Here is a 26,748-nt window from a genome sequence, read left to right as displayed (position 1 = left end):
CTGAATTAAGTAACATACTTATAACCTGCTGATCATTGAATAAACTCTTCTGTCAAAGATTTTATAGATGAGAGCATATACTGATGTTATGACATGAAAAGGTATGATAGAGATGGAAACGCACTTGTTATTTACCTTCTGAAGTGATATTCTACTCAGAATTTCTTCACTTTGGCCATGGGACAAAAAAAAATTAATTCTAAATACCAAGGACGACTTGAGTAAAATATGTGGTTCTATCTAGCTGAGGTTTCCCAAACTTAAGAAATCCATCATCTTTCTTTACTTTTAAATGGGTACTATAAGACTGAAGTCACTCACTCCTTAAGTCGTCTAGATAAATGCATTCCTTAATTAGTCACTTTCCATCATTCATGTTTGTCACAATTAATAATAAAGAGCTTCAGAACTTATTAACTTATATTTTTATAATATTCTTTTTTTGATGGGTAAAAACAGAAATGGAGGATCTTGGCACTTTTTTCCTTCTGGAAATAAACTTAGAAATGTTTTATAGAGTTTATTGTGTTGTTCAGCCAAAACTTTCAAATAAATAAATTTTCCAGTTTTATTCACAATCAGAACTAAACTCATGGAAAAAATGTAAATACTAAAACTGCTGGGCTTTATGTAAATTAATACTTCATTCTTTTCTTTGTTTTATTTAGAATTTTGAAATTTCTCACATTTATTTGTATAGATAATCATGGCAATGAGGAATAAATTAGTTACCAGAAATTGTGTTGGAAGTAAGCGAACAAAAATAATTTCTCCCTGAACAATATTATTATATGTCCATATTTGAAATTCCACTTATAGGCTTATAAGTTTTTATAAGAAAGATAAAGAAAATCAGACCAGAATAATTTCCAGATATGTTACATAGCTAAACACAGAAATTATACCAAAAAAATAGAAAATGAAACTAAATATTATTTTGACAGTATGATAATTTTCTAAGTTTTAAAGCAACCTTTAACAATTATTTTTAATTGTTTTTTAAACAAAATTTTTAAATACTAGAACTGGACCAATAATATGTTATTTTTATAATGTATATACAGATTAATATTTAAATTCCAGAGCAGAGTTTAGCAAACTGCTGCTGCACAGGGCCAGAGAGTGAACATTATAGACTTTGTGGGCCACGTGGTCTCTGCTGCAGCTCCTCATCTCGGCTGCTGTAGGAAAAGCAGTAACACATAGCAGGTAAATAAATAGGCCTGGCTGTGTTCCAACAGCACTATATTTTTCTGTTATTCAATTTTCAATTGCAAAATTTTTCATTTACTAAACATTAATTTTAGTTACTATTTTTTCTATTTTGTAAAGATATAAATTAAAATGATAATAAGTTACCATTCTGTGTGAACCAATCATACCGATCTTGGCTGTATATTTATAATATAAAATATTATAATACTCAGGCTTATAAGATTCTGTTGAGACTGGTAGACATTCCTGGGTATGCTGTCAACTTTTCTTGGAAGTTTAATTATTTAATTATTATTTAATTAAATTATTATTTAATTATTATTTAATTAAATTATTATTTAATTATTATTTAATTAAATTATTATTTAATTATTTGGAAAGCAATTTGGAAAGACATTTCAAATTCTAGTTACAACTTCTGTTTTTCATTTTGCTAGTGCGGTGAGGACTCTAGTAGCAGGGAGGTATTCGCATGGAGAAAAAAGAATAGGCAAACCTCTGGGCAGACTCCCACCTCCAACCACAGATAGTGGACTGGACTGGACTCCAATCCATCTCTTGTCAGTATATATTCTCAAGCCCATCTCTCTCTTCACTCAAATTTTAAGGGCACGAGAGAACTCTACCCCAGAGACCTTATTCCAAATCCACTGAGAAAATATCTGCCTTCCTAATGAAGATGTAAGACTCATTAGCATATGTTAGGGTTTTCCTCCGAAATGTGGTAGCTTCTTACATTAATCCTTAAAGGACTCAAAGATTTGCTATTATCACAGTCAGCTTGACAGTTCCAAAAAGAGGAAACATGTAGGGCAGGAGAGAGTCAAGAACAAAGTTCAGCTGCTTTTAAATTCTTATTCAGAATAAGTCCTAGTAATGGTTATGAGTTTTTCTTTGATCACAGTAGGGAAAACTGCATCATCTCTCAGACACCTTTTCATGTTCATTTATGCAGAGGACTGGTAGGTATAGTCCAAGTTCACTTATGAAAGAAAAAGCTCTTAGAGATGTCTTACAGAGATGCTCTGGGTCCTAGGGGAGCTCTGTCTGGGACATGAGTCAGCAAAGCCATGAAGGGTCTGAGTAGGCTCCAGAGAGAGAGCTTCTCGCCCATGCTTTGGTAAAGTGCAATCTTGAACAGCTTCAGGAATTTATCTTCATTTCATGTTCTTCCTGGCTTGTATTTTTGTTACGGCATCATTTATAGATTTGCATTTGGGCTAAGTGCACTCTATATTTTTTTGCATTGAGATCATATATTTTTTATTGTAGTTTCTTTACCACATCACATGAATTTGCTTTGTCCCTAGAGCAAACCATAAATGTGATGCTTTGTCACAAACATTCCTTAGGTTATCTATCCTAGCTGATTTTTGAATTATTACATCTTTCTCTTTTTACCAGTTTATCCTCAGAGATTTTTATTTTCTTGTTTCATGTATTTTAACATTTTCCCCCAATCATAGTAAAGAATTTTATTTTCTCTATATCAGCCTTTTCGTTACTCTGTAAATTTTCTTGTGACTTTAGACCACGAGCAGTGAAATCTGGTGTTATTGTGATCGCAATTCAGTACTTTTCTGCTATGCTGAATCAAGAGATTGTAAGTCAATCAGCGAATATGTATTGAGCTAGGTATGGTTCTAAATGCTGGCCATATAATGATGACAAGACAGAGCTCCTGCGGTGGGGGTGGGGGAGCTCGCTGCCGAGCTGAGGCAGGGATGTGCTGGGCATGGTCAAGGGACAGAAGCACAGCGTGGCTGATGCATAGTGAACAAAGAAGACAGGGGATGGCAATGAGGTCTGAGAGGCAGGCACGGCCCACCTTGGCGGGAGTTTTGGTTTTCTAAAGGTAATGAATCTGGGTAAAGGAGCTTGGGTTTCACTCAAAGTACAGTGGGAAACCTCTGGAGGGTTTTAGTCAGGGAGATGGTAGGACCTCATTTATGCTTTGAAAGATCTCTCTCTCTCTCTCTGTCTCTTTCTCTGGTGGAAGATAGCTTGTGAGTACAGCAAGAGAGGAAGAAGGGAAGCCAATTTAAGTGGTCGCTGAAACCCTTGAGGTGAACGATGGTGGAGGGTTGGATTCGGGTGTTAACAGTGGAGGAGAGAAGTAGTCAGATTCAAGGTGTATTTTTGTTTTTATTGAAGGATTATTTTGGCATTATAAAAGAAAGAGAAGGGATTTTTGGCTTAAGCAACTGGGTACAAGATAGTGCTATTTACTAAGTTAATGGAGTGGTCTCTGTGTGTATGTGTGTGTGTGAAACAGAGAGAGAGAGAGATGATTCTTTATCTATGAAGCATATCAGTATGTCAAGAGAGTTAAACTTTTCTTCAATTTTGCATTCTAAGAGGACAGATATAAGAGACTTTAAATGATATAGTGAATGTTATCTTCGGTAGCCTTTTTTTAAAATTTTTTTTATTTTTATTTTTTTTTTGTAAGGAAGATCAGCCCTGAGCTAACATCCACGCCAATCCTCCTCTTTTTGCTGAGGGAGACCGGCCCTGAGCTAACATCTATTGCCAATCCTCCTCCGTTTTTTTTTTTTTTTTCTCTTTGTCTCCCCAAAGCCCCAGTAGATAGTTGTATGTCATAGCTGCACATCCTGCTAGTTGCTGTATGTGGGACGCAGCCTCAGCATGACCGGACAAGTGGTGCGTCGGTGCGCACCCGGGATCCGAACCCGGGCTGCCAGTAGCGGAGCGCGCACACTTAACCGCTAAGCCACGGGGCCGGCCCCCAGTAGCCTTTTTATAACTGCTTTAAGGAAACTTTCTTCATTTAGTTAGTTTTGATATTAACCCTAAAAAGAACCAAGAGTGTAATGAAAATCATTCTAGTAAAGCATTTCAAGAAATATGAAGTGATATAGAGCATGGTTATGTAACTTTTGGATGATTTACCTAAAGATAAATATTGAAGGAAGATAAGACATGGCTTCTGTCCTTTAGGAACTTTCAGTCTAGTTTTAGAAATAGGACTTATCCACATGTAATCAGTTAACCGTAAAAGGCAACAGGCAATTCAGTGGCAATGCGAGTAAAGAAGTGAGGACCTGGAAGATGCTGAAGGAGGGAAGGACCAGCGCAGACCAGTGTTCTGGGAATGCCTCGTAGATGGGCTGATATTGAGCCGGTCTGGAGCAGAACAGCTGTACCAATTTACCAAAATTTAGGCTTGAAATGCTTCCATACAGGCTAGGTAAATAGCTGCGTCAGTGAGACCACCAGCCTGCCCCTTCTACTGAGCTTACCTGGAGCCTATCTCCAGGATTCCCCAGTCCACTTCCATCCCCAAAATGAGCAGACAAAGGGATAATGCCTGGACCAGCAAGGGGTCTCTAGGACCACCTTCCTCCAGTGCTACAGCCAGCATCTGTTGTGACTGGTTGGTGCCTAAGCTGTACCGGTTGTTAAATATTTTGCATATCCCTTCTGCTAATGGAGAAGTTGGAGCCTGTAGTAGATCTTGGAAGGAGAGTACAGTCTTTGTTCCTGTGGGGAAGAAAATACATTCAGTAAGCATTTACTGAGCGTCTGCTGAGTGCCAGGCCCTAGGCCTATCAAGATGAATAAGGCATGCAAACCTTGGCTTCAAGGAGCGTAATCCAGGGATGGACAAAGCGGGAGTCCCAATACAGTGTGGTGGGAAAGTGCAGGGTGTTATGGATTACCTAAGGATGGCCGCTCAGTCTCAGAGGGTTGCAGAAAAGTCAAATCTTGCAACATTATGGGCAGATAAACTCAGTCTTGGGGTCAAAAGTAACATAGAACGGTAGAGAAGCAGTGTATAAATCCCCATGTCTGTAACACTTAGTTTCTATTGGACATGTGGAGAACACGTGAAATTTGGATAATAAGCATGGGATTGGATTATCAAGAGTTTCATAAGCCATGCTGTAGAATTTGGACTCTATTCTAGTGAAAGACCACTGATCAAAGACCGTTTTAGGAGAATCAATTAGATTGTGTTTTGCATATCAGAAGATCCACTCTCTTTGCAGTGTCTAACAAAGTACCTAGCACTTAATAGATACTTATATTACTTAATAGTAAATATTTGTGGAAAATATGAATAAATGAATGACTTGGAAATCACCCAAGGCAGCAAATCCAGTTATGGGCATTTTCCAGTAGTTGGTGACAAGCCCTTGGATGAAATCAGGCTGTGAAATTGAAAAGGTGATAGAGGTACAAAAGACATTTCTAAAAACATTTAAAGAACTCGGTGACTAGGAAGTTTTAATTACAACCTGCTCAGAAAAGGAATGTACCCTTGTTGCAAGTGCACGCACATTGCTGTGAAATACTAGTTCTATAAAACGTATTTACTGTGTAAAATAATATACACTTTCTTGAATTATTATGCATTTCTATATCAAATTGTACATAAAATGCAATCATTGCCTTTTAAAGAAATTCAGTGAAAGATTACATCGTGATAAGAGGGGTAATTACAATAGAAACAATATCTAATATAATGTCTATTATATATTTCTTACAATGAAGTTCATCCAAACCAAACATAGTTATTTGAAATATGTAGTAGTTTTTTAATAGTCTTTCTTCTGTTGTATTTAATAAAATTAGTTCCACTGTACGTACAGTGGCTCTTTCACGGTCACATGTATGGCAGAGCTGAGAATACTCTGGGGAGAGAGCTGTCTTTTCAGCCACGTTCTGCTTCCTTCCCACACAGACATCTGCCGTGCTTCTTATCCACTTTCAGTTGCTGTTTTGGATTGCATGTCCTTTTAGTGGGTGAAACTTAAAATTTATAATGCCACAAGAAATATCTACTGGTTTTCTGATTCCTTCATTTCATTTAAGGTTTCTCCTTGAAATTTGGGGCATATTATATCACATTTGATTGTCAAAATTTTAAGTATTTGACTTTTCAAAGCTGACATTCACATCATATTTGTGTGGGCAAAAATATTACAACTTACAATGATTATCTGAAGTGTAATCATTTCAATGGTGTCTTTGAGCTAATGAATTGTATCTAAAAGCTATGTGAAAGCAGGGTGTTAAATAGTAGAGATGTGAGTTAAAGCAGTGTTTTTGATGAATTATAAATGTTGCTGACATTGTTTATTTTAAATTTTGGTATTTTTTTTTTGTACTCTTTACCTACCTCAGTTATCAATGAGTTACAAAATGGGGCTTTGAAGTATAATTTTATGTTCTACATGATACTGTAGCAATTTCTACATTCTAGTATAACAACTCTATTAAATAAACACATCATGTACTTAAAATTAAATCTCTATGATTGATAATTTGTCTAACGAAAAATTCTTACTTTATCAAGGAAAAGTACAAGAAATTCGATCTCTCCAGGCAGAAATAATGTATTAAAACTAGAGCTGAAGTCTCTTTAGATTTGCTACTTTAGTATCATATTTTTCCAGATTGTTGGTCTTCTGAAGGAAATTAGTTAGAAAGCACCTACTAAGACATCTAGTAAAACAGAAGTACAAAGGAAAACTTGTGACTCTTTCCTTTTTGAAAATCACTGGTTGTCACATATAGTTTTTTTTCCTGGATTTATGAAAGGAAAAGGGCATTTTTCAGAAATAAGATCCATTCAGAATTTTCTATTAATAAAGTCTATGTTTTACAAACTTGTCCATATATCTACAACACATAATTATTTCTTTTAAAAAATGGCTTATCATATTCAGCTTTTTAATACATCCTTACATCACACATTTTGACCAACTAAATGATTGATGATGACACAGGGATAAAGCGTATATGGGTTGTGTAATAAACACATAGAATGAAAGGTCCAGTTAATCCTTTGTGTCAGCATCTCCCAAAGTGTGTTCTGTGAACCACCCACATCAGAAGAACCAACTGAGGTGTTGTAAAGTGATGTAGATTGCTGAGCCTCACGCCAGACCTCCAGAATTAGAATCTCCAAGTTGGGAGCCAAGAATATTTATTTAACAAGATTTAGCATGATCTCTAAGTAACCCTTAAGTGCACTAAACTATAATAACCACTGCTGCATGTTCTACGAGGTTGACTTTACTGATGAGACAGGGCTGAATATGTAACATCAATGCGTAACAGCTTAAGAGAATAAAAACTCTTCATTTTATTATGCTTCTTCTAATGCAGGTTAATTCAACCGATTGCCAAAATTCTATTTAGTGGTAATTACAGAAACTAAGGCCACACAGGACATATGGGAACAGAGGCTGCTCTGCCAGCAAATGGGGCCCTCCTATAGTTCTTATGCATTGTCTTAAAAGTAAGAAAGTGTCTGCATTGAATTGCAATGGAATTTTAAACCACAGTACTTAGAGTAAATTTAAGCTCCACTTCCAAAAACTAATAATTACGGTACTCCTATATAAAGTCCTTTCATTTGTTGTTTAATCTTTTAAACTCCCATCAGAAATCTAGGCATTGATGTACTCTAAGACATTATTATGAAAATGTGTCCTAAAATTTTTAAAAGTCAGAATTTCTTTCCACTATTGAGCAGGTAGCTTGAACAGCAAGATCGTTCTGAATGATCTGATCCTCCCTTGGAATTGAAGTCCAGTACAATATCCTGGCTGAATTCCACACTTCTGCCTAAAGAGTCATGTTGTGCATGGGAGGTGATTAATAAACTTCTGGCCTCATTAAAATTGCTTAGTACATTGACTAATGTGAAATGTCAAATATTCACTCCATGTATTTTCAGTTTTTAGAATTATATATGCACTTCTGAAAGATATGTAAAATTAAGTATTAAATCAGTTTCTTTCAAGAAAGTAAATAATGAATTCTACATGCTCCATTCTTTCTTTGTTTCTCTCTCTCTCTCTCTTTTGTTATACAGTATATAAATACAGATTGAAGAATCAACCTTTCCTTTGGTGTTGATTTGTACATACTCACCAATTAATTCTTTGAAGAATTAAGCAGTGATCCAGATGGCAAGCCAACTTCCGTTTCTATTCAAAATGTGACCCGGGCAGCTTCAGCTATGTGTCAGAGCCTCACCTGGACATTGTCAGCCAAGTTATTGATCCTGGGCTGCTTTCCAGCCCATCCCTAAGCACTTGATCTGACATTAGGACTACATCTATTCTACTCAGGATAAAAATGACTTAGATGTGGAAAATAGCAGGAGAATAAAAAGAAAATAAAAGAAATATAGGAATGTGGGGGGAATTCTATATTAATTATTAATAATAGCTATCATTTACTGAGCCGCTAATATTTGCCAGATTCTGTAATGGTGCTCTGCGTACCATTTACACAATATAAATTTCACTTACTCCTGATGTCTTACTTACTCGTCTGTAAGTCAAGTATTAAAATTTACTCTTTTTGAGTGTCTGCTATTCCAATACACTCTTCTTAGGGATTTTACATATATTACCTAATTTAATCTATATAATTCTATACATTTTATAGATGAGTAAACCGAGGCTTAAGTTCAGTAATTTGCTCAAGGTCACATAGCTCCTGGTGAGTGGTAGATCCAGCATAGAAAAGGTAGTTCTAAGCACATTGTGTTATCCCGGCTTTTTAAGGAAAGAGAAATGTGAAAAAGGGTATATTAGAGGAACGTAAAAGTGAATTGAAAGATTTTCAACAACTGGGAAAAATTGCCCGCTTGGAAAATTTCAAGTAAGGTTGTCACTTATGCCCCATACCAAAATAAATTTCAGGTAATTAAAAGTCAAATGTAAAAAAAAAAGTAATTTTTTTAAAGCTAGAAGAAAATGAAGAGAAATATTTCATTGATTTCAAGATTGGAAAGCATAAAAGCAATGGAATAAAAATCTAAAAGTAGAAGTTTATACTTTTTAATTTATAAAATTCAAAACTTCTAAAAGTCAAAAGATATGTTAAAAAGAAAATAACAAACTTGGAAAAATTTGCAACAAATATGACAAAATGTTTTCTTGCCTGCATGAAATTTTTAAAAATTAAAAAAGACATTTGAAACTCTGAGGACAGAAAATGGGAACAATCAAAGACAAAGAATCTAAGAGCCAATAAATGTATGACTAAGTTTTCGAACTCTTCAGAAAGGAGAAAGGTAAATAAAAACCACAATGAATACGTGTCAATTAAAGCGAATTTGACCACGCAATTGTGCCGAGACAGCCTCTTCCAGAAACAGGTATGGCAGTATCTTTTGATTCAACCTCTCTCACGGATGGTTTTGCAATATTACAATATGTACCAAGAATCTACATCTTTTGACAGAGTTATTCCATGTTAGGAATTTAAAAAATGGACATAATCAAGACAGGGACAAAGACTTGTCTACAAAACTTTTTATCACAACATTCTTGACAATAGTGAAAATCAAAGGCACTAGATGCACAAATGATTAAGAAAAGCTAAAAACAATTTTGTAATCTATCTATAAACTATTAAATGAGATTTAGAATGTTTCAAACTGAATAGTAGAGACAAAAGTTATTTGGTAATGTTAGTTTTTAAAAATATAAGACAGAGTATTATTATCCCAACTTTTTAAGAATATTATCTATACACACATATACAGTGTGTATGTATTATACAGTGTACGTGTAGAAAAATTCTAGAAGAGAATAGTGCCGTGTTTGAGTAAGGGGATGATGGCTGCTGGCTGATTGTGTTTTCTTTTTCATTCATTTTCAAATGTTCTACTATTAGAATATATATAGGCTTTTTTAATGATCCCCCTACCTTTTTTAAAAGAAAGTTTTTGTGGGCCAGCCCGGTGGTGCAAGCAGTTACGCGCTCCGCTGCGGCGGCCCATGGTTCGCCGGTTCGGATCCCGGCCACGCACCGACACACCGCTTGGCAAGCCATGCTGTGGCAGCGTCCCATATAAAGTGGAGGAAGATGGGCATGGGTGTTAGCCCAGGGCCAGTCTTCCTCAGCAAAAAGAGGAGGATTGGCAGATGTTAGCTCAGGGCCTATCTTCCTCACAATTGAAAAAAAAATAAAAGGAATTTGTCATGAATCCTATAAAAAAAAAAAAGAGAAGGTTTTTGTAAGAACAAAAAATGAATTAAAGAACATAGAAAATTATATAGTGTTAGACAAATACTCTCATGGAATATTTATTTCTGTATTCTTTAGGTTTCATAACAAATTATTTTATTTAATATTCTACACTTATTTAGCTCTTCAATTAATTTGGAGGAGAGGACTTTTTATGGGTATCTTTTTACTACTTAATTTTTACTAAGAAAATAGGATTACTATTATCATTTCTTATAGGTGTAATCAACATTTAACTAGCAGGTGTGGTGACTAATTAAAACAGCTGAGAGAGGTTTCATCCATCTTGGAAGCAGTCCAGCTTTAAATCCCACTCAGGGAAATATGTCAGTATGAGCTAGTAAAAGTCTACATGCTGCTTTGAAAACAGAGGAACAAATGTTGTCTTTGAAGCCTACCATGCTGTGGAGCTTGAAAAATTTTTTTCCTTGCATGGTAATAGCAACAATTGTGACAGAGACATTGCTCTAGATTCACTTGTTGAGTATAATGTGCAGTAATATTTTGAAATAATATAACTATGTTTTTAAAAGTCACAACTCTTGGGTTAGCAATGTTAAAGGCAAGAAATCTGGAATTCCAGAGGTGTCGGTGCCATATGGTTCAAACTCCGGCCCTGCCCCTGCACAAGGAAGGGAATTGGGCAACGAGGGAGATCAGAACATGATCACTGGGCCAGGAGTGTTGTTGCAGTAGCTTTTCCCCAGGACAGGAGGCAGCAGACACTCCTGTCAGTCAGTCAACAGTGGAAAGGTATTTGGCACTTTTGTGGGGAGCATGGTGGCTGTGATTATGGTCTCTGGAGTAAGACTGACTGGGTACCAATCTCAGCTCTGGCATTTATTACCAAAAATCCATGGACAAGTGGTTTAATCTCAGTAAGCCTCAGTTTCCTCATCTGGGTGGTTTACGAGAATTAAATGAGAGTATAAATGTGTTTGGCATACAGTAGCATTAGCCATTAATATTGTAGTAGAAAGTGTGAGAAAGAAATACAAAAAGTGCAGAATATTATTTCTTCCTTCAAGGAGTTTACAGTCCACTTTAATAACAGAGTGAATGCCCACAAAAGCAAACTGCATGTGGTCGAATCTCATGTGTAGGTGGACCACTTAAAGGAAAAAGCAAGTCTAGGTGGCCTGTAGAACCCTAATATATGTATGTCAGTCCATATTCTGTAGGAAAATATTAAAAAATCTTAATAAGGAATCATCAAAACTACATAAATATACGTGAATCATGTAAAAAGGATGAATTAACTTTTTGCTCACTGTGCCTTTTGACAAATGTTTATCTTAAAACAAAATGTAGTGGGAAAAAAGTGTAGTAAACCCAATCAAAACACGTGTAATTAATTCTCTTACTCGAAATCATAACCAGAAGAGAAAGGCTTTAGGTCAGGGGAAATCTTTGTAATTCAGTGCTAAATTAACAGTGACATCGGTGAAAAGATATTATCAGTAGAGGAAACTCAATTATTAAAATCCCTCACAATTCTTATATGTGGGAGAAAGAAACCAAGTGGAAGTGGAACTTCTGCTCTAGAGGACTGTGTCTTGTAGAGATGTCACCAGATTTTAATATAGACCCAAGTTTTCATCCTGCTTCGCTTATGTGCTGGGTTCCCCTTTCAAACATTGCTAATCAGAAATGGCACAAGCTAAGCATCTTCTAAATGAAATCCTCAACATCTCTTAGTTTCACAAGTTTTGTCCTTTACTGAGACAAAGGTAGCCTGCCACCTGGTTCTTAGTCAAGGACCAATAATGAGGTATCTATGATGTTAATATTTAACAAAAATTTTCACATTTCAACTAAGTTGATTTTGGTGGACCAACAAGGTCTTTTTGTCTACAGTTAACTACTGCTTTGCAAATAAAAGTTGTAATGCTAACTTTTTATATGTCCAAAAGTAATCTAATTCTTGTGTAGCAATTTTCTAAGTTTAATTTTTGAGTAATTAAAATAACTTGTATTTATATTACTTTTTGTCAGGTTTGCATAAGACTAACATATTTTTTTTTCCAAGGATCCCTTATCATCATAATCATCTTTATTGGCTAATATATTGTAGGCAATGAACTAGGGTTTGGAAATTCTAGGAATTGTAGGACATTGTTTTCTTCATTCAAGTGATGTTATAATTTTGTTCTGAAGATGGGATCTATGACTCTCTCTCTCTCTCTCTCCACACACACACTCATATACACACACTCATACACAAATTCACAAACATACCACACACGTATATATGACAGGTTAATTTTATATGTCATATTATAGGTAGATATTTATATAAGAATGTAGAGGTGGAATTAAATATATAGGTTTCCTGTAACTAAGGTGAGGTATATTTTATATGAGTAATAATTCTAAAAGAACACAGCCTCTCTCCTCTGTATCTTGGTTAGAATAATTTAAACATACCAATGATCTCTTTTATTTAGAAAGGTAATTAGTCTTACTGTAACTACTGGGATATTGAAATATATTCCTGTATGTTGTTATGCATTCAGAAATACTGAGTAGTCTGTAATTCTCCTCTTCTTTGGCTAATTTATACGGTAATAAAAGCTTATATTATTGCTTTATATAAAGTCTTTTTCTTCTCTCCCAGAGAAGAGCAAAATTATAGTTTCTTATTTCTAAGAAACAGGACACTAATGGTTCTATGTAGTTAGTATCAATAAGATACCGATTCTTTCTGTATTTAATTTCTTTACTAATGTCATAGTTGCCAATTATCTGTTGGCCTAATTAAAGTCAGAGAATGTTGAGCTCCAGAGTCTACCTAATCAAGCCCATTGCCAAGTTCAGTAGTTTCCCCGTGACTTCAGTTGTAAGGTAATAATGATACAGATGGAGGCCATCCCTACCCATTACTCTCTTCATTTACCCTTAGGAAGAGTTAGGCATTATTTGGTTTTATTGTGGATATCTGATAGAATTATATAGGAAACTTTAAAAAACAATTTTAATCTTAAGTAATGAGTTTTAGGTGAATTAATATAACAAGTATAAATTTTGCTAATCAAGAATTGAAACCAAGTTTTAAAATTTAGTAAGTCTGCAGAGATTTACTTGATCTACCAAACTTTTCACTAGTTTAGTTCGCATTGGCCAATGCTGCTTCATGCTCCTATTTGTCCAACTTCACTTTGTTGAACTTCTTCCTTTATTTTGCTTCATTTCCACAAATATTTATTGATCTACTCTGTGTCAGGCAGTGGAGACACAAAGATGAGTGAGTCATGACTCTATCTACTCTGGAGGGCCAGGCTGGTTGGGGAGATAGACACGTAAACAGATAAATTGGGGCCCCTGCTGTAGCCACGCACAACACCTAGTGCGCATTGTGCTTATCACCAGAAGTCAGCCAATATTTGTGAATGATTGAATGCTCAGAGTGTTAGGGGACCCGAGAGCAAAGGAATCTGGTCAAACCTGTGGGGAGAAGGTGGGTTGGGAGGGTATTCTGGAGAAGCTATCTCAAGCCTCTGGGAAATAGACCCACAGGCTCCACTTAATACAAATTCTTGTAGAAGTCAAATAATAAAAAACAACAAGTAGAGAATTCTCCATTTTTCATTAAACTTGGCTTAAGCCTGACTTTTCTTTTAAAAGGGTCTTGGGCATCTGAACGAAAGCTTAGTTCCAGGAGATGAATTAACCCTGCCTTTGTTTCTAGTTATGTTTAAATTAGGAGTTTCCTTTTCAAAACTCTCTTTATATTTGATGCCAATGCTCTTCTCCCAGCAAATCAAGAATTTGTTTTGAAAGCTGCCTCAGAAGAAGTTCAGATATTCTTTGAAATGCAGTAATAACTAGAGGGGTTTTTATTGACTGATTTCCAACAGTGAGATTTTGTAGTATAAGCTAAAATGTTAGGGAAAAAAAAAAGGCAGTGCAAGCTACAAATACTTGATTTGGTAATCTTTTTTCCACTGCCATGTGTTATGTACTGTAATTAATCAAACACATTGGGCCGGCCCTGTGGCTTGGTGGTTAAGTGCGCGCGCTGCGATGCTGGCGGCCCGGGTTCGGATCCCGGGTGCGCATCGAGGCACCACTTCTCCGTTCATCCTGAGGCCGAGTCCCGCATACAGCAACTAGAAGGATGTGCAGCTACGACATACAACTATCCACTGGGGCTTTGGGGGGAAAAAAAAAAAATCAAACACATTTCTTTTTTGTAGCCAGTTTTCCATCCTATCTTTTACATTTCAGTGTAAAATTTCATAAGCTTGTATAGAGTTAGAATTGAGTCGCTCAAACCATTCTTCACAATTGCAGTTCAAAGCACAAGGGTAAATTTAGAAAGTTACAGCAGGTCACATCCATTGAGGATAAAGCGATATCTCAGTTGTGCCCTGGTCTTAGAGGGAAACGTCAGCTGTGTGATATCAGTATTCTGAGCTCGTGAGAACCTCCTGTACAGAATTCTATTTTAGTCTCACTGATATATATATATATTATATATATAATATATATATAATATCTGTGTGTATATATATACACACATACATGTATACTGCATATATAAATGCATATGCATTTGTATATATGTATATATACAGATACACAGCAGTATACATATATCCTGCAATTTCTATTTTATCAGCACTTCCTGGCATCTCATGCAAGATGTTGATAGGCCAACAGCTTTTGCTTTCAGAGACAATACAAGAGATGCTTCCCTATTCCTAGGAGTTTTATAGACTGAGAAATGGTAAGGGAGTGAAGCAAAATCCAGTATCAATGCGGAAACCCTGTTGCTTTCCCAGAGGTTACTCTGTGGCCTATGTCTTTGTCCATTTTCTCTCCTGGACCCTTTAGTCATATGTTTTCAGCACAATACTATGCAGCGATAGCTCTTGAAATTTAATCAGTCCAAAACCAAACTATTGTGTTCTCTCCAATTTTAGGGTATTCTGTTCCCCCAGATTCCAGGTCTTGATTAGAAGTGTCACTCATTACACGCCAAAGCTAGATGTCTCCAAGTTTTCCTTAACTTCTTTTCCATAAACCCACAAATTCAATTTCCCGAAGTTTTATAGCTTCTTTCCCCTACAAATATGACAACTCACTGCTTTTTCTACATTGCTGTCTCTGATGATATTGCTCACCAGGACTATTGCAATAGTATCCTAAATTGTCTCACAAACTCCATTCTCTTTCCCTTCTAACTCATCCTCCATATGTAATAGATGGATTATGTTAAAACAACATCTGATCTTGGCTTTTCCTGTCCCTTTACCTACAGGATAACACTCAGTCTTCTTATTACAGCATACAGGAGCATTCATGGTCTGGGCCCTGCCTGACTTTTAGAATTTTATTTCTTTCTTGTTGCCAACATGATCTTTATAATTCACACACACTGAATTACTTGTAGTTTTCTGCATACTATGTTCTTTTACGACACTATGACCTTGCACTCTCTGTTCCCTGTGCCTGCTATGTTTTCCACCTGACTTACCACCAGGAACTTTATCAAACACTGTATTGCTGTTTCTGTCCTATATCTAAATGTAAACCTGTTCGTAAAACAAAGCAAGCATCTATTGCTTGGACTACTGCCTCTAAATGGATCCCTGGATCCACTTTTGCCCACTTCTAATTCATGGACCATATTTCAACTAAAATTGTTTGTTTGATGCAGATCTTAAAATCTTTTGAGGGGATGTATCATATTTATTTCTTCTACATTCAATCTCTTGCATCTAACATTGCTTGGTACACCGTAGATGCTTCAAAAGAGTTTGTCTGGCTCTCAACTAAGGAATTTGTTGCTAAGGACTGGTTAAATATTTTAACTGTTTATTATCAAAATAACCTGTTGTTTGACTAATTTATTTCCACTGTTACCAAACTGCAGCTTTGATTTTTCCAATATGTACACATTTAGATAGGCACAACTATAGAGCTGTTCAGTAATTTAATCAAGTTAATTCAGTGAGTCAAACTGGGAAGCGATTTCCTTCTTATACAGTTAACATATTACATATTCTTTAGTTTTTTTTTTAATTTACTTTAAAAAAGGTTTGTTGGCATGCTGCTGTGTACCACAAGGTCAGCATGATGGGGATCTGGAAATAAATGTAAAAAATAATTTTATATATTACATTGAGCATAATGCTAACTTATTAGAATGGGAATTTTGCCTTCTAAAGTTCATTGTTTGCACTCAGTGTCCAAGTAGATCACCACAAATGTGCAAAAGAAACTAAAAGCTGTGCATGCCCCTGTGGTACCAACATACTTTGGAGAATGGGGTGAAGAAACAACTTCTCAAAAATTATATGCACATTAGAAAGATGGGCTCTTACCATCTTAGAGATGACAGTGAACTTAACAGCAATTTAATGAAGGGGACTACAGCCACAAATTATTTCTAATAAACAACATGATTATCATGCTGAAATTCCTGACACCCAGTAATTAGAAAGATTTTCCAAAAAAAATATAGAAACTCCAAAGGTGGCACAAACAGAGTTCTTGGGTCTATTATTCCTAGAAAATTAAAATATTGTCTTGGGACTAGAAATGATATAGAAGGTAATGAATTCGAATTCCTATGCTATTCTGGAGTAGATATGAATATTGCAGAAGTTATGCATTCAAAAAACTGAAAATAAAACATTTGAGTAACTGATGCATTTTCTCTAAACTAGTCTCTTTTTGAAAATGGTATAAATAAGTTCAGAATTGCATTTAAAACAACTAGAGTCAGGTTGTTATGGTGTATGGTTGTTAAACTATAATTAAGTGATACTCCCCAGAAAAATCAATCTGACTGACACTTACAGATGTACTCTAGGCTGTTGTAAGCAAAAAGCCCTTCTATATTTCCATGTGCATCTTAACAGGGCCCCACAAAAATCAACAGTGTGAGGATATGTATCATGATAGAAAAATATATGCAAGTTCTTTGAAAATAGAGGTCATATTATAAAAGAAGCCATTGTCAACCTTTCATCGCAAGCATGCATTTTTATTCAATCCTGAATAATTCAGTGCTAAAGAAGCAATCTGCTTTGTAGTATGTGCAGCCCGTGCGGGTGCAGTCAGCACCTCATGTGTGCTGTGTCACGAAGCTGCTTCTGTTTGAGTGATGTCTCCCTCAGAGCAGATGGTCTGAAGATGAAGAATAATCAGACCAATGGGGACAAAAATGCGGTGCCTACCTCAAGGGGCAATAGGAAATTAACACTGTAGGATGCCTGGATAATAAAAAATTGATGAAAGATATTTTCACTTGGTTGGGTTTGTTTTTTCATATCCTGACAGTTTTAAAAGCCTTCAAGGGAGACTAAAACCTAATCCAGGTCCGTTTATCCTGACTTTAAGTGTAGCAGTGAGATGAATTCTAATATATCTTTTCCCCCAAAATGTCCTGTAATATTTTAACACGCTGATTAGTCAGGGAATGAAAAGAATTTTGCATAGAGAAGATTCCTTAAAGGAAAAATTCAATAAACTGTTTTTACTAAATTATATCAAAAGCTTTGTCTTCTTTCTCATGACCCAGATGTTATTATAGTTGGTTATTATTCATTTAGAAAACCTACATTTTCGTGATCAGTGACAGTCCAAAAGGAAATTCCTTTGGAAATTTGTGAACAGTACATAAAAGCTTGATAAGCTCTTCCGTGTTTTGGCCCATATTCGTTTGGGGCATGTTGAGTTTAAGATGCTGGCAGAACACTTTTACAGAGATGTCCAGCTAGTTGGAAATTAGGAAAGAAATTAAGTCTGGGATGCAGATTGTTTTAAAAATAAGTTTTCGTTATTTTACACACAATTAAAACCAGTTGGAGATCCCAAAGCAATACTAAAGAACTGTTTAGAATTCAATCATATATAGATGTGGTGTGTATTAGTAAACTTCTATTGTGGAGCTCTAAGTTTTCATTATTTTTATTATTGGCATGTTAAATTGAAAATATTAGGAAATTTTATGGAGAAACTATAATATTTGGTATAGGATTTGTAGAATATTTCGCTTGCCTTTGCACTGTCAGCATTTTGAACAGAAAAAAGTAAGCAGAATTTTTCAAATATATCAGTTCAAGCAACCCCTAGTGTTAAAGGTTGTGTATGGAATTAAACCATGATTTATAAGATACCTCTACACCAAGAGGAACCAGTAACAAAAGTGGGGAGTCATAGTCCCCTAGTCATATGCCATTGTCTGGAAGTATGAGAGGCTGTTTAGGAATAAATATTAACCCTTGTTAAATATTTTAATAGTTAAAGCAATCATCAACGTGCTTACCTAACGAAGCAGTAATGTCTTAAATCTGTTCGTGTAATTGAGGCCTCTCAAAGAGTATCCTATCCCTTGAAAAAAATCAGAAGCATTCAATTGCAGCCTTCTTCAATTTAAGTTTTTAAGATGAACTTCAAGTTATTTAATCTGATGTTTGACCTATAGCTACAGCAAAAAATTTCTCTTATTATTCTGATTTTGTTAGTATAGATTTATAAATCTTGTGAAAGGAACCACAAATATTTCCATCTACAAACTTACCATTTTCATGTTTAAATTCAGAAAAAAATGACATTTTGTATTTAGTGATGGAATTTCTGAGTTCTGTAGGTGTTTCAAAGTCATAGGCAGAACATATGCCTAGAATACAAATAATCAAAACCTATTGATTGTCTGCTTTATGAGAAGTCGCTTAAATTTTCAATTCACCATGAAGTCAATAGGAAACTGAGAATTATAAGCACTTAAGAAAGTTTCCATGTATCTTTGTAAAAGTTCTTATTTTAGTGAAAGTTTCAGTGCGTCTCATTGTAATAAGCATCTTAGCAATGAGCCTAGGTATAGAAACATTTTATGAAGCCAAGCTAATGTCAGCAAAACAAAATTACTTTTCATGTCAGACTTCTCCTGTGTCATAAAATACTAACTGGAGAGTTCATATTTCTTCTCTTCAATAATTCTTTTAAAAATATATAAGAACTTTTTAAAATTTCAAAATCATGTAGGGAATTTGAAGTATAAAATATTTACCAAAAAAAAAATAGTTATCAAAGGTAAATCACAACAGTATTTTCTGGTTTAGGGTTTTTATTTCTACTAGTTTAGGTTTTTTGTGTTCTTGTGGTAGTAATGCTAGTTCATTGAGGAAGGGTATTGTCATATTATTAATATTTTGATTCAGTTGGCAGAAAAGTGAGTGTCACAGAAAAATTTTAAGGTATGAAATTGTCTCTTACAACTTACCTCAGTTGTGTTTATCCTAGAAGATTTAACAACTGAGATCTCTGAGCCAGATCTGGTCTTCTAGGATTTGTAATAAATATTTTGAAGGCCAGAGGAATATTATTTGTACAAAATGTACAAAGAATATGAAAAGTAGAATAACCTTCACTAGTGCTAAATGAAGAGTATAATTAATGTATGATCAAGTAGACTCTTGCAGTTTTTATGATTACAAAGCTTCACAGACATCAGAGCAACTAAGAAAAAGATGCTCTAGAACTCTTAGCAACTCTTCTTTTGAGTTAAAGAACAAAATTTTGTATATTTAGTAGTCTGCATTGTCTCTTAGACTGTATAGTCCCTTAAATATATGCAAATAAATTTTCATTAAAAGTCTTGCATAATGTGAATAGTCAGCATTAGAAAAATTGCCTCCACTGTGAGAAAAAGATACTGCTTTTGAATACTAATGTTTTCAACTATTTACTCTTCAGTGAATTCTGTCACCATTGTATAAATTAGGAACAACTTACTTATTTTTCAGTGTCACAATCTTTTTTAAGTAAACATTTTATTTAATTGTACATCAGAAAAATGCATAAATTATAATGTTCATCTTGATATTTCTTACAAAGTTTACATGCCCATTTAACAGCACCCAGAACTAGAGAGCAAAACTACAACATTTCCAGCAACCAGAAGCTTCTTTCTGCCTCTTTCCAGAAACTTCTAACAGTATAGATTAGGTTTGCCAGTTTTTGAACTTTAATAAACGGAATCATAAGGATGCTGTTTTTTGGGTCTGACTTATTTTGCTTAGCATTATTTTTGTGAGATCTGTTGATGTTGTATATAGATATAGTTCATTCATTCTTATTCCCACTACTGTATAATACTCCAGTTTTAGTCTCTTTTAAAGTATAAGAATTGTACAAGGAATTCATGAATCTTGACATAGGATTGCAAATAATCTTAATGCTTTGGAAAGGATGGAATTGATATGTGTAGGCAGTTTTTACATTTCGTGGATGATAATCTTAGGGAAAGCATTGATGCATGAAATAATTTACCTAGTGTGCTACTGAAAATCAATGTCAAAATGTAATACTAAGTTAAGGGAAAAAAATCTTCGTCTTTATATAAAAATGTAATTTCAAATGATCTCATAACAAAAAGGTATTTTCTTAAAATATTCCATAATTTTATAATTATGGCATAATTTATCTGTTTAGTTAAACTTAAACATTGTTCTGATCCCAGACCTCAATCTTATTTTTTAATAATTAATTATCTTAAATAACATTTTAAAAGTAAAAATATAAACATTTATATCTGAACCAATTTTCTTAGCTCATAGGTCGCTGGAGTAAACAGTCTGTGGGGAAGTCGCATTAACTCTCTGAATATCAGAGCACCTATCAGTATTTTTCATTTAGTAGCAATCTAAAGACCTATTGAAATGACACTAAAAATGTAGGTTAATCTGCATGTTTGAACTAAAGTGTACAAACTCCTGGTTTATAGCAGGTTTTATTATTAGCGGCAGCTGAATAGAAATTATCAAGTGGGATTTTGTGGTGTAAAGTGTTTTACCTGTCATTTATGTGTCCCAACTGCGGGAAGGCAACTTGTGGAATTCCTTCTAAAAAGTTCCAGTACATCTAGTGTGCAGTTCTCTTTTGCCCCCAAATTTTTGATTTATGACAAGATAATGATAACATTGGAGCTTCTAAAAGAGTTAAATTATTTAAACAATCCAGCAAAAATATGATTATTTAAGTAAAAGCATTGATATATCACAAAGAGGGTGCTTTGTAAAATCCTCATCGTGGGAGACAGACCACACACTCCCAGTTCTGGCTCTTTGTCTTTCCGCACCTGCACACATCAGAGTATTTTCAAATACTCTGGTCGTCTGGTAACCACCTTCATTTTTAAAGAAGATCACGTGGATGCAGCTGTACTTTGATTTGCTGTGGTCGTTTTTTGTATTTATGATTGACAAGAAAAACCACAATTATAAAACAAATTCAGTAAGTGCCCTCTGTGCCTGTTATTGGGCTAGGCACCTTCAAATCATCATACTGAATTCTTCCAGCAACTCTGTAAAGTACATTTATTTTTGCTAAGGAAACTGAGACACACACAGACTCGAGACCATACAACCTGTGATGTGCTGAGCATGGATTTAACTTATCCCACATTCCTAGGGAAGACCTAAGGAATTGTAGAAATGTCCCGTATTTCATGATATTCGTATTAAGGTTTTTCCCCTCAAGTGATTTTAACAAATTTTATTTATTTTGTATCGCTATAAAAATGTGGATCTCAGGGTAGGCAGATAAATGGCCCTGTTTTTACAAAGCAAAAACTGCATCCTAAGACAATAAACAAATTCTTCAGATACCACAAGGAACATGTGTTTTCCTTAAGGTCCATCAGTCAGCAGATACTGGTGGCGGACGCACTATAAACCGAGACTTGAGGGGAGGGGCTCTGCCCCCCTCCCTCTGGGCAGGCAGGACTGCAGGCTGACCCCCACTGGTAGATGAGTGCTTCTCAGACTGGAGTAATGTATTCATCTCTTTTAAAGTATAAAAAAAGTTCATGTCCTCCGGTGTTGTTATTTTTATTATAGTGTTAATTAAATGTAAAAATAAAACTACGTAAAACTCCTTAAAATCTTAGACCATTACTAAAAAGAAAGCTTTACAAATTAAGCATAAATAAAACTACACATTAAGTATGATTCAAATAAATGACACCAACTTAATAGAATGGATAGAATTGTCTAAAACTAAATCACAGATATGGGGCTTAATAGTAAAAAGATTTAACCTCAGATTTCTATAATTTAATAAGCTTCTGAATTTGACTTCAATGGAAACCATATAAAGAATACCTTTTTTTATAAGCATGTGTACAAACTGTTGTTAATACGTTTAAGGTTTTGTTTCCTGCTTAAGCATAATAAGACCTAAAGCTATCAGAGAAATTTGCTAATGTCAATTTTAATGGCATGCCATTTGATAATCGTTTAAAGCTCTCTTTATTTACTTGGAGGTGAGATTAGTATTGTGGTAGAGATGTGTACCTCATCCATTAAAAGCTAAAATGGGGAACTGAAAAATGTTTCCCTGTGGATTTTCTAGTACACTCACTGCTAATGGTCGATGCAAGTTGGACCACACAAAGATAGCACTGAGCCTCACTTTTACATGCAACTTTTGTGTGCTGCTGGCTACTGTGCTGTGCTCAGGTTCTTTTGGTTCATTATGTCTCTACCATCCTGCCATGTATGATGACCAGATTCTCTGATCATTCTCTGTACCATGGTAAAACTTTTTGCATATCGTGCGTCTATATGTCATCTGTACTTTACTTGTTATGCACTGAATTATAAACACAAAGGCATATATCAAAATTGCATGGTTGTACTCAGTTAAAGGGTAGCCATCTAGATGACTTGGAGCACGCTTATATTTTCCTTATTAGGTTCTTATTGAAATGTAAGCACAGTATTAAAAAGAAAATTCTTGTAGCAAACTCATGGACCCCTGTGAATATGCCACTAAACCCTTTGGGGAAGCACTCCTTGAGGATATAATGTAGCTCTGTGAATGCACATTCCTCCGTGCCTTTCATGTCCACCCTCCTGGGTGCTAAGAAAGTATTCTGTTTTTCTAACATTCAGATACAAAAAATGTACAGAACTGTGTCAAGAAGAATTTAAGAGGAAATTTTTCTTTCTTGGCTTGAAGTGCCACCCTGGGGTTGTAAAGGGGGCAAGGTTTAATGTCATCCATCTGTTGCAGATTAAAATAAGTGGGGCTCAGCATTTGAATTCTTTGTCCAGAGTCCAACTTTACAGGCATAAGTGCAGTTGGTTTTAGGACTGAGTGTCCTAGGGACATAGAGCAGCAGAGCAGGAAGAGGTTAGTCTTACATTTGTCTGAGACTTTCCCCAGAGGAATTGCTCTCGCCTCCCTTTCTCTTTATTGTGCTTTTTAATGTGTGAAATCTCCTGGTTGAGCCAGGAGACAAGAATCGATTTTGAAAGCATGCTTTTCCTCCTACTTATACTTCACTTTAAAATTCTGACTTTTGTCACATTCAGAGGCAAACAGCATGGTAAAAATTGCTGCATCTCTCACCATGAGTTTCTGTATCCTCTTTCATCTCTGTGTTGATTGAAGGTAACCAGACCGACCAACTGTTTATCCTAAGCTCTTGTGTCAAGAGCTTTAATCACAGATTGACCTCATTGTAGCATAGTGTATGCATGTGTCTATGTGAAGGAGGAGAAAAATATATATTTCTGTGCAGATCTATACTTTTGACCTTCAATAATGTCAATATCCGTACTTAAATTTTGAAGTCTCATTTTAATTTTGTTCTTGAAACCCATGTTCATGAACCATTTATAATAACACTTTGATTTAATGCATTTTCTCATTTTGGGAAAACTAAATCCCTTAATGGGGTTCTAGAAGAATCCAACTTATAGCAAAGACTACTGTGGCTCAACTGTTGAAGAGGTCCCTCGCAGGATGGCTCAGATGTTACGTTTGCATTGGGTCCAGCCCCTCAAGAACACTGGGAATATTATTTGCTAAAATTCCCAGGACTGGCTGTAAATCTCTGACTTGCATCTACTTTTTAGAAGTTTGATTCAGAAAAGAGAAAACCACTAATGAAATCTTGTTATTATGTAACAGCAAAAGCAATCCTCAATGTCATGTGCAGTCCCTAGAGAAGGCTCTATGAAGGTCTGTTGGATACTCCCCAGTGACATCTGCAGCTCCCTTCAGATCAACATGTCCCCCTCTAACCTCCACAGTGGTGTCTCCAGGTGTAGCTTCATTCCTCCGGGGTCGGGTGCTCCCTTCTGCTCTACCTGTTCATGACATTCTTTTTCTACATGGACAATAAAACAACCTGATTTTAGTTCCTGAGTTTAATCATGTTAGGCATGTAGAGAAAGACAGTCAACTGGCTTTTTCATGCAGAGTGTACTTTACCACCTCTTTCCTCATTCCCAAATGAATATGTTTCTAAGCAGTTTGTCTCAGGCCAGCTCTTAGTTTTTCTAGGTGCATACAGATGGCTGATGGATGTGAGGATTGGGATGTCAGCTGAGAATCCTCTCTCCAGCTGAGACACACTATTTAGCAAGTGCCATCATTTACAGGGCAAATATGTAGACCAAAGGCATAGCTGTGGTTATCACAAACTAAATAAACTATAGCTCATAGGTTAGGAATCTGTAGGAACATCTGCTTTGACACTGGCGGGGTGAGATAGGAGAGCAGATCAGACTAGCTGCGAGGCTGATAAACATGAGTTAAATCTTGGATTTTCCACTGAGTAGTTGTGTGACCTTGGAAACTTTCTAAACCTTTTTCCTCACCTATTACATGAGCATAATAATAGTTCCTTCCTTGTAGTATTATTGCGAGTATTAATGATGTTATGCATATGACTCCCTTAGCTATGTGCCTGGCCCACAGTAAACACTCAATAAATATCACCTATAATTATTATGCCTCATGTACAAGTTGGAAGTACTTTCTAGGCACAACCTTTAATATATAGCACATAGATTTATTTTTTTAAACTATATATGGGAAATAACATTGTCATGCTTTCTGTGACCTAATATTATTTAATTTTTGTTGTTTTATAGTAGATAACATTTCCTGTGAGATAGTGACATAACAATGCATAATATTATGTTTCACCTTTAAGTGCTGTGGCAAGAAACTGAAGGTGGAAAATCTTCCTGGAGGTTAGAATTTGCTACAAACTGCAAAATAATTTCATAGGGTAGGCATTTAGGAATGAGTCACAATTCAGCCCCTGCAGCACTGCAGATAGACTCAGGGAGCCCTGCCACGGGCACAGCTTTCAGGAAGGATGAAGAGTGAGGCATCCTAGCGGTGCGGGGAGGGGTATTAATCATACCGTGATTCATTTCTGAGGAATCAGCGTGAATTCCAGGTGTATAGATTTCAGTCATCCCTCTCAACTCTTCATAAGTTATCTATCTGATCTGTAAACATGTAAGCCGTTGTGGTATTTGGGTTAAATGTGAGATAATTCAGTCCTAGGGTTTTCAGTCTTCCCATGTGTAAATCATTTTAACAGTGTGCAAATAATTCCATATTTGAGACTTGCAGAGAAAATACTTCCATTTCTATCTCTGTACATCGCCACCAGTCGTAATAAATAGGGCTGAGCCAAGAGCCCCTGCCAAGTGCCTTCTTGAAGGGAGGGAGGCAGTGTAACCTACTGAGGAGAACGCTGGATTCAGAGCTGTCCCACCTGTGTCTCATGTCCTAGTAGGTCAGTGACGTCCCTTTTCGTGCTACTGTTTTCTCTTCAGTCAGATAGTATATCACAAGAAGAATTATAAAGTTGTGCAGGTGTCTTGGAACCTAATAAAAGTTTATCATTGTTATTGTGTTAAGGTTTGAAAGTCAGGCTTTTTAAGCAAGCCAGAGGGGCAGGGTGACTATGGCTACGTTTCTGGAGCAGGTGTCCTCAGGACTTTCTGTGGGGAAAATTCAGCTGATTCTCCCAGGATCAGATTGTGAGAGGAGTGAGGGAAAGATGAGGACTTAAAAAGCAGTCTCCATCGAGAGTGAGCATCTTTACCAAGAGATCTTAGTCTGGTATTATGTCAGCTGGTTTAAATTTAATCTTGTTTTTCCAAAATCACTGGAATCGCAAAATTTGCATTGGCCCCATCGGCACCTGCCGGCTAGTGCTATCCTCTTTCCTCAAAGCGTCCTCAGAGCTTTTCTGTTGTTCCCTTATCATGAGGACGGATGGCTGCCAAGTGACCCACACTCAGCGTTCTCCCCCAGATGCATCTGAAAACCAAATAGTGAAGGCAGAGGAGGAGGAAACCCAGCACTTTCCATTGCTTTTAGTCTTTTGATTCCTTTTAGGCTTCACGTTAGGCTTAGTATAAAGTCAACAGCATCCTGTAGCTAAAATGAAAGGGTCACAGTGGATTTGGGGGTGGTATAAATTCATCTTCCAATGTGGCTGAAGATTTAGAAAAAAGCGGTAACAATTATTTTCATCTTAATGGTTCTTTTACGCTCTTTAATATAGCAGAGCGTATTTCCCATTGACTTTAACATCCTTAAATAACTCTCCAGGAATATTGTGAAGTTGCTACCTTATACTGTGAACTATTATTCAATGTTTTAAACTCAGTATTGAAATTTTTAGCAACTAAATCTTTGCTGACTTACAGTGTAAACATTCTTGTCTTTCTGTCTTTGACG

The 26,748-nt window shown here is 35.8% G+C and overlaps 1 protein-coding gene across 11 annotated transcripts in view; it reads left to right on the top strand.

Moving 5' to 3' along the window:
* The window catches only part of ANK2 (ankyrin 2), a 629,932-nt gene that overhangs the window by 403,852 nt on the left and 199,332 nt on the right, over nucleotides 1-26,748 (top strand). The window contains exon 1 of one of the 11 annotated variants that reach the window (XM_087437707.1): nucleotides 9,025-9,361. The exons of the other annotated variants lie outside the window; for them this stretch is intronic. Within the exon in view, the coding sequence (XP_087293833.1) occupies nucleotides 9,242-9,361 (120 nt within the window). The 5' untranslated portion in view covers nucleotides 9,025-9,241. Of the gene's footprint in view, nucleotides 1-9,024; nucleotides 9,362-26,748 lie in introns of those variants that run through there. 11 annotated transcript variants of the gene reach the window in all.

The sequence above is a fragment of the Ceratotherium simum genome, chromosome 12 (genome assembly GCF_057802395.1).
Source record: "Ceratotherium simum simum isolate JZ-2026a chromosome 12, ASM5780239v1, whole genome shotgun sequence".
NCBI classification, from domain to species: domain Eukaryota; kingdom Metazoa; phylum Chordata; class Mammalia; order Perissodactyla; family Rhinocerotidae; genus Ceratotherium; species Ceratotherium simum.
The sequence above is the reverse complement of the archived record's forward strand: the minus strand, read 5'-3'. Positions and strand labels throughout refer to the sequence as shown.